Here is an 18,663-nt window from a genome sequence, read left to right on the forward strand (position 1 = left end):
AACTGAAGCCAAGCTCCTTGGTGCCAGCATAGGCACCAGTGTACCTAGGGCGGGTATCTTACTCATCTTGTTCAAACCTTGCAGGTGGAGCTGGTAAACTCGGCAGCAAAGTACACCAATCAGTTACTTGACTGAGCTGACGAATTGGTTAAATTAGTAGTTATCCACTACTAGTTTTGATATAAACACCTTGTAGCCTTTTCCTCCAAGCCCAGACAAGAGATCAGAGACATGAAGCAGGATGTGTCTGAGTATTTTGCTGGCCATAGTTCATTGCAAAGGCTATCCTGGGGCTTCTGCCAGGAGACCTTTATTGGGAATGACTCTCTTATAAAGGATGGCAGGAGAAAGAGACAAGAGGTGGGTGAGTTGTTCATGTTCCCAGTGGATTGATGAGCTCAAGCCTTCATGGCATTGCTTTCCTCCTCTCTCTCTCTCTTTCTCTCTCTCTCTCTCTCCCCCGCCCTCTNCTCTCTCTCTCTCTCTCTCTCTCTCTCTCTCTCTCTCTCTCTCTCTCTCTCTCTCTTTGTTTTCTCTTTTAGGACTCCAGCAGCAAGGGATCTTCAGAGTGCCAGGATCTCAGGTCGAAGTCAATGACATAAAAAATTCCTTTGAGAGAGGTAGGTGCAAAGTAACCATCTCAAGCTTGTGGCTGGGAAGCCAGAGTGGGTATTAACACACGTCTTAGAGACAGTGGTGTGCAGGACTGGTTTGTATCTACATCTCTTTCCAACTTCGCGTTCAGTGACTTCCCTCAGTAAGCATGCATTGAGCCCTACACTGCGCTAGGTAATGGACTAGGGCCTGAAAATACAATAGGAACAAAGACAGTCAGTGCTAGTGGGAAAGCACAGACAGTATGGTCAGTGCAATCATGGAGTAAGCACTGGGTAGCATGGGAACCCCTAGCCCAGCTTGGATGGAGCGGGAAGGAATAGCAAAGCCTGGAAGGCTTCTGAGGGGGAGGAAATGCCTAAGTAAGAGCTAGGAAAACCGGGAAAGGGCATTCTACACCCAGGGAACAGCATGTGCAAAGGCCACAAAGCAAGAGGTATCTGCCATCAGCATCCCTGATGGAATGTCATTCTTCATTCCCTGAGCTTCTTTTGAGAACTCTGGACAGCCCAATCCAGAGTTTTGTTTATTCGTTTTCCTCAACTCCTTAGCACCCCTACTGCCCTGCATTCATTGTAAATGAGCAAAGACATGGTTTGGAATCTTTGCTGGTTTCATCTTCTTGGACTCATCCCATTAAACAGAATTCCTTGAATCTCATGGGGAAACTCACTGCATGGTGTCTCCAGCCTGGCAAGTGCCTCACATTGGCATTTTCCTACTTCCCCATGTCCTGTAAGTAACGTTTTTATATGAGGCAGCCAGGCCCTATCTCCACTCCAGAAGCACTGCTTTCTTTCCTTCTTCAATGCGATTTTCTAAGGTAAACCCCTTCCGTCACTCACTTGGGTGACTTGCAGGGGGGTGATTTTTAAAGTCACCTTGCAGGTGAAATTTAAAAGAATTCTCTGCTCCTAATATGCCCTGGACCGCCTCAGGCAGAGCCCCACTGGGCCAAGATCACCTGACCCAAATCTCTGCTGCAAAAACTATTTTCTGCCTTTTCTTGGCATCATGTATGCAGTTGGCTCCTTTCCCTCTCTCTATAATTCCCAAGTGAATCTCATTCTCTCGCCAGCCTTGTCCTTCTCCACCTGAGCCTAAAATGAGGCATAGCTTATTCTAGAAGAATGGTTTCTGGTATGTCCCTTTTAGAAAAATCTGTTTCTGGCTTCTTTGAGCTGGCCTATACCTATATTTCTCACTTATTTTTTTCTGTTTCTTGATATTCACCAACCAACCACCCTGGGTTTGGTTCCTTAACTAGTTGACTCTCAGGGTCACCTCCTCCCACCTCTCCTGAAAACCCACTGTGTTTCTCCACATCCCCCACCCCCCACCAGGTGGCTTGAGCCTGTGCAGAGCTCAGCGTTTCTCTTCTCACCCACTGCTCATGTCCCACGTGCCCTAACTTATCATTGAACTTTCTCTCCAAACCAGTACATTGTGTGTTTTTCCTGCCTTCCTTTTAGTTTTTAAAATTCAAGTCTCCTACTCCCTTCAGGGTTCCTGAACTTTATCACTTGTTTAAAGAGAGTTGGGTCTTTTTCTTCCTTGGCCCCCTGCTTTCTCTCTCAGGGGTAGTTCTTGCCTACGTTCCTTCCATAGGATGTTGAAAGAAGCACCTGTCACTTTTCCTTAATCTTCTGAAAAATTACAACATGCTGGAAAGCCATTCTTGGCTTATTATCCTCACTTTCTTTTTCTTCTGACACAAGTCAACCAGGATTTTAGTTGGGATTATTATTATTATCATCCTTATTTTTTGCTGTCAATAAATCTTAAACTCACTGCTCAAGTTTTGAGACCATCCTGTAATCTTCTGGCAAAGTGACGGAGAAAACATCAGGTAAAAGGTAGGACTCAGTGGCCGTGTCTCGAAGAGCGCTGTGGTTCACTGTTATCTCCTAGGTCATATGCTTTCTGTACGTCAAGGTGAGCTATTGGTCTCTCCTATGTGGAGGGTGGCTGGAAAGAGACCAATAGTCCTTTCTCCCTGTGCAGATCAAATAGGGTTTGGATTTGGGGCTGAAGTCATGGTGTGTAGGGTCTGACACCTTCTGGACTCAACCTGGCCCTTCTGAAACTACTTTCTGCCCTAGGAAGAGGGGTGTGACCAGGAGACTCTGGGAGGGCTGTCATGTTGAGGAGCCTCAGGAGGGGCTCAGGTGGCTACAGAGAACTGCCCTTGTGAGAGAGACCACCTGCACGCCCCCTGCCAGGCCCCAGTCCAGTGGCAAGTTCCCCTGAAACCTTAAGCACACATTGAGTGTTCACACCCTGCCCTGGACACAGCCATGCCTTAAAGTCTTCGGCAATGCCTAGGTGATCTGGCTGAGTGTGAGCTGGAGGGAGGGGCTGTTTGATAGCAGTTTTATCTACCCCCAGGCCATTAGCTAGCAAAGTCTGAACACAGCTTTCTTTCCGACTTGCCTGAAATTTTAACTCTAATTCTCTGAGAGGAAGCCATCATTCACACTGCTTATTTTGAGTTCTGGAATTCCATATATTTCTGGAGCCAAAATTGACTAGCCTTGCAGACAGCCAAAGGCCTAGGCTAGGAGGAAGGCGTTTTTGGACAGCTCCTTTTATGGGCTGAGTTCCTTCTGGGATGAAGAGCAAGAGTGAATGGTGTGTGTGCATAAAGTTAATATTTGATCACGCTTAAGGGAGGCTAATATGGAGGAAAAATGTGTGCACGTTTACATCATGAGATCACAAGAGTAACGTGTGGTAATCATAGGGAAGCAGTTTAATACAGTTGCAGTTTTCGAACTCTTATGGTCCTTCAGAGGGCCCTCAAGGTCTGCTGCTGGGACAGAGAAGGAGGCTGAGGAGGCTTGCACCTCTTCCCCCAATTCAACTAAGACAGCTTTGTTCTATATGTTGAGTACCCATAGGAACTGTCTTCCTGAAAAAGAAAAAAGAAGTGTTTTTTTTTTAACTGTAAAGGAAGGAGGGAGGGTGAGAGGGAGGGAAGGAAGGAAGGAAGAAGGAAGGAAGGAAGGAAGGAAGGAAGGAAGGAAGGAAGGAAGAAAGGAAGGGAGATAGGATGCATGCAGATAGACAGACAGATAGAATTGAAAAGGTAGGAGAAGGAATATCTCCCAGGCATTATGAGATCTGGGAGCTGCTGGTGTCTGTTTTTGAACGTGGGCAAGTTGTTTCACTTGTTGGGGCTTTAGCTTTCTCGCTGGAGAGAATGGTGGTGTTGGAACCACGCCTCCCCCAGTGTCATGCAATGCTGTTGAAGATTAAGAGAGATCACATGTGAGAATGTGCTATAGCAGTATAGGCAATGATTTTTCAATGTTTTCTCTCTCCCTTCCCCATGAAAATGTCTTGTGGGGGAAACATTCTCTCTCTTTCCATGGAGACATCTGAGAGGCTGACCTATGGAACAGCAATGTCTGAGCTGCCCCATACAGTTGTTCAGGTCGGGCACTGCACAAGGGTGCTCGTCCAGGAGGGAGGTAGGAGGGGACTCTGGCTCATTCTCTGTCTGCCACAGGCCCTCATCCAGGAAGGAAGGGGGGCCTTTCTCTACTTTGCACTATAGCCAGTTGGGGCCAGCAGAGGCCCTAGCAGTGACACACATTCTCTTCTTAAGGAGACAGAGCAAAAAGAGCCAATTTTCTTCGTTGCTTGCCAGTCTTAGAGTGCTCTGGGCTGTTCTGGGAGGAGGAGAAGCCTACTGTGTAGATGCCTCTCAGAACCTTCTGGGAGGTGGCAGATTGCTCGCTGCTTCCTCTCACCTCCCCCACAGATGCTCCCCCCAGCCCCCGCCCTCCCCGCTGTGAGCTAGCTCAGCAGCCCCTGATTAAACTGAAAAGTGTTGCTCTCCGAGAGATCATTTCCCCTGTCAAATTGGCAAAAATTCCGAAGGTTGACAACATTCCATGGGCAGAGCTGTGGCAAGAAGCATTTTTCTGTGTTGCTGGTAGGCGTATGACACGGTGCAGCCCCAATGCAGGAGAATTTGGCTACATCTGATGAAACCACATGTGTATTTACTCTCTGACCCAGGAATCCCACTTCTAGGAACTTACCACAGAGACCTACCTCCACAAATACAAAACCACATGTATGAGGTTATTTGTCATGGCAATAGTGTAATAGCAAAATATTGGAAAGAAAACAAAACATCCATCCATAGGAGATTAGTTGACTTAATTATGGTCTATCCAGGAAATAAGAGTACTTGGTAGCCATTTTTTAAAATGAGGATGATCTCTATGAACTGATTTGGAAGTATTTCTTGGATTTATTGTTAAGAGAAGAAATAAGTATATGTAGTAGGATAGAATGCTACTTACCTTTTGTGTAAAAAATGAGAGAAAATAACAAACTCGTGTATATGTATTTGCTTATTTTTGCAGAAAGAAACACAGCAGGACAAACCAGAAACTAATGAAAATGGTTAAATATAACATATGGAGGGGAGAAGTTGCATGCAACTTTTTATGTGGTTGTGACTTTTGGACCTTATAATGCTTTATATTTTCAAAACTGCAAATTAAAAAAAAATTCTAAAAAAAAGAAAAAAATCAGTTCCTAAAATTGAATATAAATATAAACAAATAAGCTGTGTTTTAAATTGATAACCATATAGTTATCAATTCAAAAGAAAGTAACTTTTGAATGTGTGCTCCGATCATACATTTTTCACAGCTTTATTGAGTTACATACCATAAGGCTCACCCATTCTTAAAGTGTACAATTCAGTGGTTTTTAGTATATTTATAGAGTTGTGCAATGATCGCCATAATCTAATTTCAGAAAATTTTCACCATCCCCGAAAGGAACCTTGTACACATTTATAGTCACTCCTTAAACCCCCTCCACCCCGGGCCCTAGCCCTAGAGAACCACTAATCTATTCTCTGACTTTTGACCACAAATCTTTGGTGGGAGACATTCCGAGGACCAAAAAAACCAAAAACAAAGCCCTGAAAAGAAATCTTAAATTTTATGTAGTAACTGTATTGTTAGCGATAAATTGCTATTAAAATTTGAAACTATTGGGTTGTCGGAAAATTCATGACGCATTTTGCAATGAAAAACATAGAAAAAATATGTCATGACTTTTCCAACAGCCCAGTATTTTATGCACATTGTAGAGTAAGGTAGATACATAAATATATTAATTATTGATATTATGCACAACCAAGATTTTCACTGTCAGAAAAATGAAATGCGAATACAAAATAAATAAAGGTAAAGAAAACCTTGTATCTTGAATATGAATTGGAAATAGCAGTGTGAACTCATGAAAAATATATATTCTAGCTCTATCCACTGAAAGAACTTAGAGCCTCTTTGTATTACTCCTGGAGCAACGAGCATACCTAGAACCTACATCTTGGTTTCTAAATACCATTCCCTACAGAAAAGCAAGCAGAACTCCTTGGAGAAATGTTTGATTCCAGATTTGGGTCAAGGAAAGTGTACAGAGTGATCCAGGGACATTGTTTGTGTCAGAAAGCCAAGAAGTACTCAATGGAGGTCGCATCAAAAGAACTCCCCCTGGCCAAATCTGGGGACAATCTGAACACCCTGATAAATAGTAATGGCAATGGATTATAACACATTTAATTAAAAATTACAAAACAAGTGCATAAAATGTTTTCAAAAAATAAGAGGAGGCGGGAGGGAACATGAGGAAAGCTGTTCTTGACCAAAGAATGCCAGCTAATAACTGTAGATGGAATGACAGAATTTTTAAAAATCACCATTTTGCAACCCCAGGGTAATAATTGATTGAGGCAAAAGTCATTATTGGATGCTAAAGCATTGGGTGAAACATCTTGAGCATAATGACATGCACATAATATATTTTACTAAAGTATTTTATATTTTACACTTATTATTACAAAGGGGAAAAATATACCTTTATAATGTAGATGTCCGGAGGCCACCATCTTAACCCAGCTATCCAACTTAGCATGACCAGTAACAGGACAACGTGACATTATGTGCCTCCTGATGCAATAAGGTGTCCACAACATCACCCATGTGGTATTCTTGCCAAAAATGTTTAACCTGAATCTAATCATGAGGAAACAGTCAAGACAAACCTAGAATATGAAGCATTCTACAGGCAGTTGGCCTGAACTCTTCAAAAGAGTCAATCTTATAAAAAACAAATGAACAATAAAAAATGTTGGGGTCTGTTTTACATTCAAAAGACTGAAGAAACATAACCAAATGAATTGTGAATGTTGATTAGATCTTAGCTTTTGGAAAAAAATACCTGTGAAAGACACATGGCAATTGGAAATGTTTGCACTTGGGCCGTATATGAGATGGCGTTTTGGAACTATCATTGATTTCCTTAGGTGTAATAATATTGTGTGGTTCTGTAGGAGAATAGCCTTATACCTAGGAGACATGTATTGAAGTATCTAGCAGTGATGTGTTGTGATGTCTACCAAATACTCTCCAATAATTGAGCAATAATAAATATAAGTAGAGAAAGAGACAGAAAGCAAATATGGCAAGGAGAGTGTAATCTGATGAGTGTAAGTGAAGGGCGATGGTGGTTCATTATTTTGTTTTTACAACATTTCTATAGATTTGAACATTTTCTAAGTCAGTTGCAGGGAGAACTGTAAACTTGCTGTGTTGGGTAGGCTGTGCCCTCTGTCTTTCTTCCAGGGCAGGCTGGGCCCGGTCATTTCGCCTGCCGTCAGCACATTCCCTGCCTCCTTACCTGAACCATCATCCCTGTTTCCTCACAGGTGAAGACCCCCTTGTGGATGATCAAAATGAACGAGATATCAATTCAGTCGCTGGCGTTTTAAAACTGTATTTCCGAGGACTGGAAAACCCACTCTTTCCTAAGGAAAGGTTTCAAGATTTGATATCTACTATTAGTAAGTATTTCCCAGGGGAATGATCAATTCCTTGGCAAATATTTATTGACATTGCATTATGCACTCATCAGTGTGGTAGCCACACAGGAGGGATACTGTGGAAGAAGCAGTATGGTTCTGGTTCCTCTAGAACCTCCAGCCTAGTTGTGGAAATAACAAGATTGTTTGTAATGGAAGAGCTAACGGGCGTGGTGCACCTTGGGTATGGACGGAGCTCAGCACAGGAGAAACAGAGGGACACGTGGTTTCACAGATCACAGCTGAGAGGGTGAAGTGAACAGGGGCTTCTGGGAGAAGTGGACACAGGGATCCTGGGAAGGGTTGAGGACACACAGACCAATGGGCCCAGCAAGAGGGCATCCCAGCCAGTGCACAGTGCAAAAGCCTGGAAGGGTAACATGGGGCAAGATGGAGAAGGCCTTGAACGCCTTGTGAGGATTCTGGAGCTTTCTCCCCTGGGTAATGGGGAGCCATGGAGGGTTTGGGAGCGTGGTCAGCCACGTGACCGACAAGAGAAATGGTGCAAATAAATTGACCGGGAGCTTCCTCTGACATCGCTAGCCATCAGAGCCCTCCTTGACTGATATTTCTGTGGATGAAGGCAGAAGCCCAGTCCAAGGGGCTGAAGTAAAGGTACCTTGACTGTAAGATGCCCAAAGCCAAGGCAGCCTTTTAAGAATATTTAAAAAAAAAAAAAGGAACTTTTAATATTGGAATATGATAATTTTGGTTTATTGGAATAAACTCTTCACTTTGATTTGCAGAAAATTGCCCCACACCTAGTTTCACTAGGGATGCTTCTCACAATGCTCTCAGAGACATTTGCAGCCAGGTCAGCGCCCCTGGAGGCGGCAAGGCCCCCCAGAGGCCTGAGCCCTCTTATCTGCCCTGTGTCCAAGACACCGCCTGCGCCCTTCTACCCTTACACTACTTCCTGCCCATCTTTCCAGACCCACTTCAAGCTCCAAATCACCTCTCAGAAATTCCAGGCCACAAAGGCCCAACCTTGTCTAAGCCCCATGTCACTTGCCCAGCTGACGTTTCCAGAAGCCCCAATAGTCCATTTCCTGAGCAGGGCCCTGAGTGGACAAGGTTGTTGACCTCTGGGACAAGCTCATGACATTGGATACCTTGAATCACAACTTGAATCACACTGTGAAAAAAAAGTCCCTTGTCAGTTCCCTCCCAAACTCTGTGATTACATCAAGGAGAAAATCTCATGGCTCAGTCTCCCTTCTAAACAGAGAAATGAGGCCTCAGCCTCAGAAACTTTTGTACAGAACAATGTCTACCAATAATTTAGTAGCATTGTTTTCCTTTCATTTTATCTGTTTTACCTCCTAATTATGGCAAGTGATCCTCATTTACAGAGTGAGGTAAAGTCTCCTTTTTAAATAAATGTTTTTAAGGAAAACAGAATGATGGCGGGGGTGGTGCTAGGGCATGGTGACCGAAGCCGAGGACACGGAGGGGCCTGTAATGAGGGGCAATGGACTCAGTAAAGGTGCAAGTGCCTCAGCTCCGTGGGGAGGCTTCCTGCTCCCACCCCTGGCCTGATGGGAAAAAATACCCGTGTCTGTATCTCTAGGATTGGCCTGAAAACAGGGGTCAGAGATGAGATCCCAAGCACCTGCCTGGCTCTTTGGCCAATATGTAGCTCAGGAGGTGGTTATTCAACACTCATTTCCTGAGTACCTACTATGTGCTAAAGCTGGTGTTTATAAAGAATTTAGTGAAACGTGGGCCCTGCCTGGGTTCATCAGGACTCATAGGCTGCAGGTGACAGAAACTCAGCTTACACCGGCTTAACCCATCAAAGGGAGTGTTTTGGCTCACATTCCTGAAAAGTTTGGGCCCAGCTGGACCCAGACCTCACATGGCATCATCAGGAATCTGTCCCCTCCATCTCTGTGCTGTCGTCACTTTCAGGAAGGATCTTCCCTGGGAGCGCCCAGCTACTCCAGACTTCCCTCTACCTAGTTTCAGGACCGCACCTCTCTCTCTAGGTTTCTCTGGCCCAAACTCCCAAGGAGCAACTCCAGTTGGTTCTGATTAGGCCATGTACCTCTCCCTGGGCCCACCCCTGTGGCCAGGGGAATACGATGCCCTGATTGTCCAGAGCAGGCTCACGTATCAGTTCCCAGAACTGAGAGGAGAACTGGCTCCCTGGAAATACGTGGGCTGATCTAGGAGGTAGGACTCACGAATGTTGGCTACTTGGCCCTCTGAGGATGACAGACAACCTGAAAGCCCCTTTCTGTTACAGAACTGGAGAGCCCAGCTGAGAGGGTGCACCAGATTCAACAAATCCTCATCACCCTTCCCCGTGTGGTCATCGTGGTCATGAGATATCTCTTCGCTTTCCTCAACCAGTGAGTTGCCCAGCCACGGGGTCCCCTCTTTGACTCGGCCCTGGCCTCCTTTGGGAAGGGGTGTCCTGAGGCTTTTGCAGGTGCAGCTGTTCTTAACATGTCCAGAACATGGAACCCTCCTGGATTTGAATGGAGTCCCCCAAAGCAAGAACCCACAGGGGGAGGCTTTGCGTTTCCCAGGTGACTTGCGGGTGCCTCCTCTCTTGTAGCCTCTCACAGTATAGCGACGAGAACATGATGGATCCCTACAACCTGGCCATCTGCTTTGGGCCCACCCTCATGCACATCCCTGATGGGCAGGACCCTGTGTCCTGCCAGGCACACGTCAACGAAGTCATCAAAACCATCATCATCCATCATGAAGCCATCTTCCCCAGCCCCCGGGAGCTAGAGGGACCTGTGTATGAAAAATGCATGGCTGGAGGGGAAGAATATTGGTAAGATTCTGTTCCTATTATTATTATTATTATTATTATTATTATTATTATTATCACCGTCATTGTTGTTGTTGCTGTTGAACAGGAACAGTAAGAAGCCCTTCAATTTTCTTACTGCCTTGTAGTCTGTGCTCCCATACACATTTTCTCATTTGAGCTTCACAGCCGTGTGATATAAGATAGCTGCATCAAATTGGCTTAAGCTAAATGGGAATTTACTGGTTTACTCAACTAAAAAGTCTGGGTTCACACCTTCAGGTATAGCTGGATCCAGGGGTTCGGCAATTATCATCAGGACTCGGTCCTGCAGCGCCCAGCCTGGGGCTCTGCTTTCTTCTGTGCTGGCTTCATTCTCAGGCAGGCTCTCCTGGTAACTCCGGATTCAGAGCGCATTCTCTTAGCATCCCCAGTGGAAAAAAGAGCTTCTCCCTTCCAAGTGTTCCAACACAAGCCTGAGAATGATGTCTCCTTGCTGAGGATGGGGTCTGGTAAACTAATCACATTAGCTAGGAGAGGTAATGCTGTCGCTGGCCAGGTGAGTCGCAAGCCCATCTCAGGCAGCAGGGAAGTAGACAATGCCCACCTCAATCTCGTGAACTGAGAGTGACACTCCCCACCATTGTCCCCTCCCACCCAGGAGTTCTCTTTTCCTGACAAAGTGAGTTCACTGTCTTTGAGAGCGCCACACCCAGTCAGCAGTTGCTAGTTGGGCACCTCAGTGTCCCTGGAGCTACACTGGGTCTTGGGAGAGCCTTATCAATGTCAGGGCTGACTGCCTGTCCCAGGCTAAGACCTCAAATGTGGCAAAGATAGGAAAATTCTTTGTAAATGTGGAGAAGACAGGAGATTCAGACCACCAACTGGCAGAGACCAGTCAAAGGGTTCGCATTCTCTCCTTATTCCCAATCCAGGACAACATGCAGCTGTATTTAGGTATTACCTGTATTGCTTTGAGCCAGGTGCCTACAGGAGTTTGTCTTTTAATGGTCAAAACGCCCCTGGATTCTCGAACCGCTTTAGCTCTGTGGGCATATCTGGGCAGCTGCTTCAAAGAAGGGAGATGTCCCAGCCCGTTTCCCTGCACCGCTTCCCTGCACAGGAATACCGGGCCCTGGCGGTGTCTAATCACTCCTCTCTAATCTCATTTGAGGCACTAGGACAAGTCTGTCCCTGCTCTGTAACAGAAACATTCAACAGCCAGCAAGCATGCTTTCTGGACAAAGAGAAGCTTTTCAAGTGTTTACAGCCATTACCATCTCTCTTTTCTTGCTGCAATATATATAATTAGTGTTCTGGGAAGGGGTCTCCGTGTACTTATTAAAGAACAATACACAATCCCCACATTTTGCTCAGTCCTGTTTGTGTCCCACGAGAAGGAAAACTATTAATTACATGGTAATTTGGGAGACATTTTCAAAGCCCCAAAAGGGGATTTGGCTGAGGGTCTCATCGCAGTGGACAACATTCATTCATTCAACAGATGGTTACTGAGCATCTGTCCTGGGTCAGGCCCTGGGCTGGGTGGGTAGCAGGGAGATACTTCCTGATGCAGGGAGCTCTGGTGGAGGAGAAAACGGGCAGTTTCAGAAACAAGGCCCCCTGAGCCAGTGTAGGGAGGTCAGGAAAGGCTTCCTGGAGGAAATCATGACTTAACTGAAACCTGTAAGATGAACTGGAGTCAGCCAGGTGAGGAGTGGGCAAAGAATGTTCTAAGCCTGGAGCGTTCAATAAAATGAAAAGCAGTCGTGTGTGTCTGGAGTGTTTCGTGTGAGGGAATGGTGAGGGAGGACACTCCATAGGCCAGCCAGAGTCAGGTTTTGAGAAGTCTTAAACAAGCCATTGTATGGAGCCTGGACCTTATCCAGGTGGCAATGGAGAATGTTTCATAATAATGTTTATATACCTTTAAATGATATTGTATATGTCACCTCCTTTGAGAAGCCTTCCCTGACCACCCTATGTAGGTCCTCTCTGCTGTTCCTGTCTCTGCTCATTGGTTCCTACATAACACGTTTCCACTTGCCGCAGTTTTATTTCCTGGCCCGTGAGGTCAGGGTCTGTGTCCACCGTACCCATCAGTGCATCCCTCCTACCTAGCACAGTGTCTGACATATGTTAGGACTCAATCAATGGCTCAATGAAAAAGCTGACTGACCAATTATGTGAATGAAACCTGGCCTCAAGGAGCTTATAATTTAGCGAGAGGGCAACAGCTGGTGAAATTACCCCAGTGCATTAATGACTAAATTTGCTGGGCCTGGATACACTCTGCCACCTTGCCCATCATGGTTGCCAGCCGGTTTGCACCAGCTGGACTGACCTGGGCTTTTGCACACAGCATCAAGAGGCTTCCTTGAGGAACCCTTCTCGTGAGCTTCACTCTGCCTCGCTGGGTGTGTCACCTCCCCTCTAAGCCAAGCTAGATGATTGACTCAGTGCTTCCAAATTCCTTTTATTTCTGGCCAGTGGTTCTTCTGAGGATAAAGACCAGGGTTTTACCATTGCCCTCTGGATCTTACATAACACCTTGGCATTGACAACCTTTACCAAGAAGCCAGCCCAACAAATTCCAGGGCTGGGGCCATCTGGGGAAGGTTATGCGGGGAAACTTCCCAGCCACGGGTCTGGAAATAGTTTTCTCTCAGGAAGGTCCATGAGTGGTCAGATGGAAAAGATGGGATTAGGTGGGCCTGGGCCTGATCTGGGTCAAGGCCCAGAGGTGGGCTGGGCTGGTGGCTGAGGGAGGCTAAGGGCAGCGTGAGGGTACAAAGCACCCCAACGAGTCCCCTTCTCATGTTTCCTTGCAGTGACAGCCCACACAGTGAGCCAGGGACCATTGATGAAGTTGACCATGACAATGGCACCGAACCTCACACCAGTGACGAAGGTGAGTTAGGGGTAATCTAGGGCCACGGGCCCACGGGTCCACCCACCCCCACCCACCCCCACGGGCCTCTCATGCTGACTCATGCCTGCTCAACACTGGGCTGGCCCGCATAACGCCCTCCAACTGTGCAAGTCAGCACATCATCCTCCAAATAGATGGGGCCCAGCAAGACCTCAGAGGCACGTGCACTCCAATTCACCACATTCCTGCCCGGCTGCCTCATCTCCTTCTGTGCCCTCGTCTGCCCAAGTGCAAATCCTAAGTGGCAAGGGTTCCCTAAGTAGGAAGCACACTGTGTCCCTCAGTCCCTCCCCCATTGGGGATCTGTTTTGCACCCAGCCTGTGCTGGGATTTGGAGCACGTCGATGAATGAGACATGGGGTGTTGAGCTGCCAGTCTCGTCACTGATAATGCCAGACTCCAGGTGTGTCCCCAGTGCAGTGGGTGCCGGCATATGAAACCCAGCGGTGACGGCTCAGGAAAGTGGTGGGGGGAGAGGGAAAGGCCCGCCTGGGCTCTGAGGGGCTCACCAGGCCCTTCCATCCCTTCTAGACAAGGAGAAGAGTCAAGTTAGTCTCGAGGGACCTTGGACTGTATAGACAAGCAGCCTTGGATAGTATGGCCTATCCAGGCAGAGAGGCACAGTGCCCAGGGCCCGTGATAATTTTAGGGACCCATGCAGATGTTTTCATTTCTTTTAAAGTAAGAAGAAACAAGTGAATATGATCCAGCCTGGATTATATTCATCTTTAGGCCAATGCAGTTGTAAAATATAACATTTATTATTATTTTTTCTAATGGAGGAAGGAATCCATGCAAGCAAAAGTGCCAAGGGCCTGTGAATGTCAGTGCAGCCTGGTAGAGAGCAAGGATAGCCCTCCTTTCTCCTTGTGATTGTTTTACTTTTTAAAAATCATTACTTAGCAGTTATCTTATTGGCCTTTGTGTTTCCCTTGTGGGACAATCCCAGGCGCTGTTGGCCACCATTTTTGTCAGGAGAGCTGTGTATGTACTCAGGTATGGATACTGGGAACTTGTGAAGGAGGCAAGACTGATAGGTGGGTTTTGACATTCTGGTAGGACTAGCTCAGTTGTTAATGACACAACCTGCAGCTCAAACGGATTTAAGCATAAAAGAGATTCAAATCCTATACCTGAAAACTCCCCAGGGTAGTCATGGCTTCAGGCACAGCCGGATCCAGGAGCTTAGTTGATCCTGTCAGGAGTTTGTCTCCACCTTTCTGTTCTGTTTCCTTCTGTGTTGACTTCATTCTCAAGTAGGATCTCCTTGCGTGGTGCTTTCTGGCAGTTCCAGACTTTCATCCTCTTTTTACACAAACTCCCACTGGAGAAGAGCTTCCTTTTCCTAATGGTTCCAAGAAAGCTCCTGGGATGGAGTCTCATGGACCGCTTTGAGTCACACGCCCAGGCCAGAGCTGATCACTGTGGCCCAAGAAGGAGCCAATGGGTCAGGTCTAGGTCACAGGTGCAGAAAAGCAACTCTAGCTGTAATGTTGAGCTCTTCCAGCATCCTTAGAGGCTGAAGTCATCCTGAGCTGAGAAAAATGTCCTGCAGAGCCTTTGTTTGGAGATGTGAAGGCTGCCACCTCTGCTTGTTTGCAGTGATTTGCTTTTCTCTTTCCTTCTTTTCCTCTCTTTCCTTACCACCTCCAGTTTTCCCTCTCCTATCACTTTTAACAGTCCCCACCCCCCTTCTTGTTGTCACCATCTGTCACTTGCTTCCCCCCCCCCCCCCCCCGTGTGTGTGTGTGTGTGTGTGTGTGTGTGTGTGTGTGTGTGTGTGTGTGTGTCCCTCTTGCTCTAAATCTCACCCACAGTCTCTTCTCTTCCACTGGGGGAAAACACTTCTTGTCCAACAAGGTAGGCTGATTTTTCAGAAATAAGATGTATCCGGACTGCATCTGGCAGAGGCAGAGGCAGATGTGTCCCCAGGAGGGCGGGTAAGGTGCCCTCTGAGGACCCCTGCAGCCCACCTTCCTGGGTCTGAGGTCGCTGTTAGTCATCCCACACCTGCTGAGTTTCCCCAAGCCCCTCAGCCTTGGGGTGGAGGGCTGCTGTGGGTGCCAGTACTGAGGAGGAAGAGGATCCAGAGAGAACAGGCCTTGCTGGGTGAGAGAAGAAGCGGCCACAGGAGGCTTCCCCCACCCCGACAAGCCCCGCCCCGCCTGAAAATGCTGCCTGGCCCTTCTCAGAGCAGAGGCACACAGTGTCCCTGAATGGGAGAAGTCAGAGCTGCCTGTCTGCTTTCCCAGAAGGTCCTTGCTCTGGTAGTTCTTTGTCAGGCTGCTGGTTTCTGAGAATGACAAAGGCAGGAAGAATCATCTGGGAGGGGCCACAGTCACCCCAGGGAGAGCCAGTTTCCTGAAGGTTCTCCTTGTATCCTGTGGGTTGGTGGGGGGTGGGGGAGTACTGAATTCAGAGGAAAATTAATTATGTTTTCTAAATGTTTGCGTAAATGCTGATTACAGCCAAAACAGTCACAGAAATACTGAGCTGCAGGAACCATCAGGGGGCCCTGGATTCTGAGAAAGGAGACCTGGATGTGAAAGACAGGGAGAGATCTTTATTATGGTCATGTGGTCTTTGGCAAGCCCCAGGATCTCTGACCTTAGTGTCTTTATCTGTAGAGTGGGAATGACGGCACTAGCAGAGTTGTGGTCTAGGTGAAAATGAGGTGCCACGGATAAAGGAGCTTAGCATAGTGCATGGGACAACTAGGCAGATAGGAAGCATTAACTGACTGTGTATGCAGTGTAAATCCTTCCTAATCCTCTGAGAGGAAACCGATCCAGAGAATTGTATTGCCCTAACTGATCCAGAGAATTGTATTGCCCTAACTGATCCAGAGAATTGTATTGCCCTAACTGCTCGTTGGCAGCTGGAAACTCCTGATTTCTTCACCTCCTTTCCTCTAAGACCTTTCATTTGGAGGATCCTTAGTATCTTTTTTTTTTTCTTGAAAACACCCTGTATGAATGGAGCCCAGCAGACTTCAAAGGTCAAATCAGCGATAAAACCACAATTCCGTGTCCTTGTAATAAATGGGTCACCCAATGAGTGACCAAATTGAAAGAATAAGTTAGTTGTTAGGCTTTCTACTGCTTTCCTGCCTCAGAAGATTCTGTACCCAACTGATGGCTGCTCCCTCCCCTGTCTTGGGTCTATTAGCACACCATCAGTTTAAGTCTGGAAAATCCATCTGTGCTTGCTCTTCTGATCTCCAAGATTTATGAAGAAACCATGGTTAGGCTGAGAACCCTCAATTGTCAGAACTAAACCGAATGAAAACATTAAGGTAGCCTGTCAGTAGCAGCTTTATTAATTGGATGCTAAATGAGGAACAAGACTGCCAGATAAAGAAACCACTAAAATCAGTAACAGAAACATGTCCATACAAATACATGTCTATTTTCAATTATAATTGCACCATCATTCTCGCAATTGATATTTTCCCAGAATTCGCCAAATTGCCTTCGTCTCCTTGCCCATCATGTACATCTAGAAAACCATTAGGCCTTTAATTCTTTGGATACATTAGGGATTCATAAATGGGCTTTAGGAGGTCCATTAGGGGAAAATTTTTGTTTCTGTTGAAATGTGTGCCTCTGAGAAGAGGTCCAGTTTTTATCAGATTGTTTTAGGCATCTACTCCAAATCAGGGTAAGATTTTTACTTGTTTGTGGTTTCCAATATTTTGTTTAATAAAAAATTTCAAATACATAGAAAAGTTGAAGGATTTTATATATCTATATACCGACCACCTAGTTTCTACAATTAACATTTTGTTTTACTTAATCACATATTTACCTGTCCCTCTATCCATCCATCTTATTTTTAACACATTTCAAAGTATGTTGCAGTCATCAGTGTATATCTCCCCCAAACACATCAGCATGCAAATCATTAACTAGGGGTCAATATTGCGTATGGTTATTCTTTTTTTTTGAAGTAAAATTACATACACTGAAATGCACATTCTTATGTGTATCATTCCATGAGTATTTATAAATCAAAAACTTATGTATCTCAGACCCCTATCAAGATAAGGAACATTTCCAACACTCCAGAGAGTTCCTTCATGCCCCTTCCCAGTCATCTCTCCCCCAAAAGCCCAAGGAGCAACCACTGACACGATTTATTTTTTTCACCATAGATCGTGTGCTTGTAGTAGAACATATAAATGGAATTGTACAGAATAGAGATTTTTGCCTGTGTCTTCTTTTGCTTGGCATATTGTTTAGAGATTTATTAATATCTACGTTGTGTGTATTAGGTGAGGTTTTGGTGGTATGAAAATGGTATTACAGTCAGTTTATACATGAACACCCAGTTCTGCCTGAATCATGGCCACTCTACCCTGTAAGAAATCAAGAACAATAGAAAATGAGAACAGTGGCCACTTTATTCCTACTTTGGCTATTGTTCCTCACCCCTAGTGCGGAGATGGTAAACTGGCCTGCCCCACGTGGCTTAGGCCTGCCACCTAAGGAGGACTTGCCCTTCCTGTTTTTTTAACCCTTTTATTGTGATATAATTCACATACCATACAATTCCCCCATTTAAAGTATACAATTTAATAGTTTTTAATATATTCCCAGATATGTATAACCAGTTTTTGAACATTTTCATTGCTACCAAAAGAAACCCACGCCCTCAGCTGTCATTCCTTACCCTCCTATCCGCTCTATGTTTTCCCCAGCTGTAAGCAACCACTAATCTGCTTTCTGTCTCTATGGATTTATCTATTCTGGACGTTTCATATAAATGGAATTATGCAGTATGTGGCCTGGCTTCTTTCATTCAGCATAACATTTTCAAGCTTCACCCCTGTCGTAGCATGTATCTGAAATCCATTTTTTCCCCTTTTTATGGCTGACTAATATTCCATTGTATGGATAGACCACATTTTGTTTATACATTTGTCAATTGATGGACATTTGGGTTGTTTCCACTTTGGGGTTATTATGAATAATACTATTATAAACATTTGCGTACAACTTTTGTGCAGACATATGTTTTCATTTCTCTTGGGTATACCTGTGACTTGCTGGGTCATATATTAGCTCTGTGTTAAATCATTTAAAGAGCTGACAGACTACTTGCCAAACCCTAGTGGGTGTGAAGTGGTCTCTCACCGAGGTTTTGATTTGAATTTCTCTGATGACTAATGATGCTGAGCATCATGTGTTTATTGGTCAGTTGTATATCTTCTTTGGAGAAATGTCTCTTCAGAGCCTTTGCCCATTTTAAAATTGGGTTATCATTTTATTATTGAGTTATAAGAGCTCTTTATATAGTCTAGATATCAGTCCTTTAGCAGATGCATGATTTGCAAGCCTATTCTATGGGTTGCCTTTTCACTTTCTTTTTTAAAGATTTTTATTGGGGAATTGGGGGGATGGGAACAGTGCTGGGGAATTGGGGGAAGGGGAACAGACAAGTTGCTGTCATTTTTGT

General features: G+C 45.5%; 1 protein-coding gene across 6 annotated transcripts in view; it reads left to right on the forward strand.

The window, feature by feature from the left end:
* Positions 1 to 18,663, forward strand: part of SRGAP3 (SLIT-ROBO Rho GTPase activating protein 3) — a 238,205-nt gene that overhangs the window by 196,414 nt on the left and 23,128 nt on the right. For 5 of the 6 annotated variants that reach the window (XM_019651075.1, XM_019651076.1, XM_019651078.1 and 2 more), the window contains 5 exons: positions 543 to 620; positions 7,355 to 7,489; positions 9,756 to 9,861; positions 10,071 to 10,298; positions 13,106 to 13,185. In XM_019651075.1, the coding sequence (XP_019506620.1) occupies positions 543 to 620; positions 7,355 to 7,489; positions 9,756 to 9,861; positions 10,071 to 10,298; positions 13,106 to 13,185 (627 nt within the window). Of the gene's footprint in view, positions 1 to 542; positions 621 to 7,354; positions 7,490 to 9,755; positions 9,862 to 10,070; positions 10,299 to 13,105; positions 13,186 to 18,663 lie in introns of those variants that run through there. The other variant, XM_019651080.1, reaches the window with a different exon arrangement.

This window comes from Hipposideros armiger, unplaced genomic scaffold, assembly GCF_001890085.2.
Source record: "Hipposideros armiger isolate ML-2016 unplaced genomic scaffold, ASM189008v1 scaffold_152, whole genome shotgun sequence".
Taxonomy (NCBI): domain Eukaryota; kingdom Metazoa; phylum Chordata; class Mammalia; order Chiroptera; family Hipposideridae; genus Hipposideros; species Hipposideros armiger.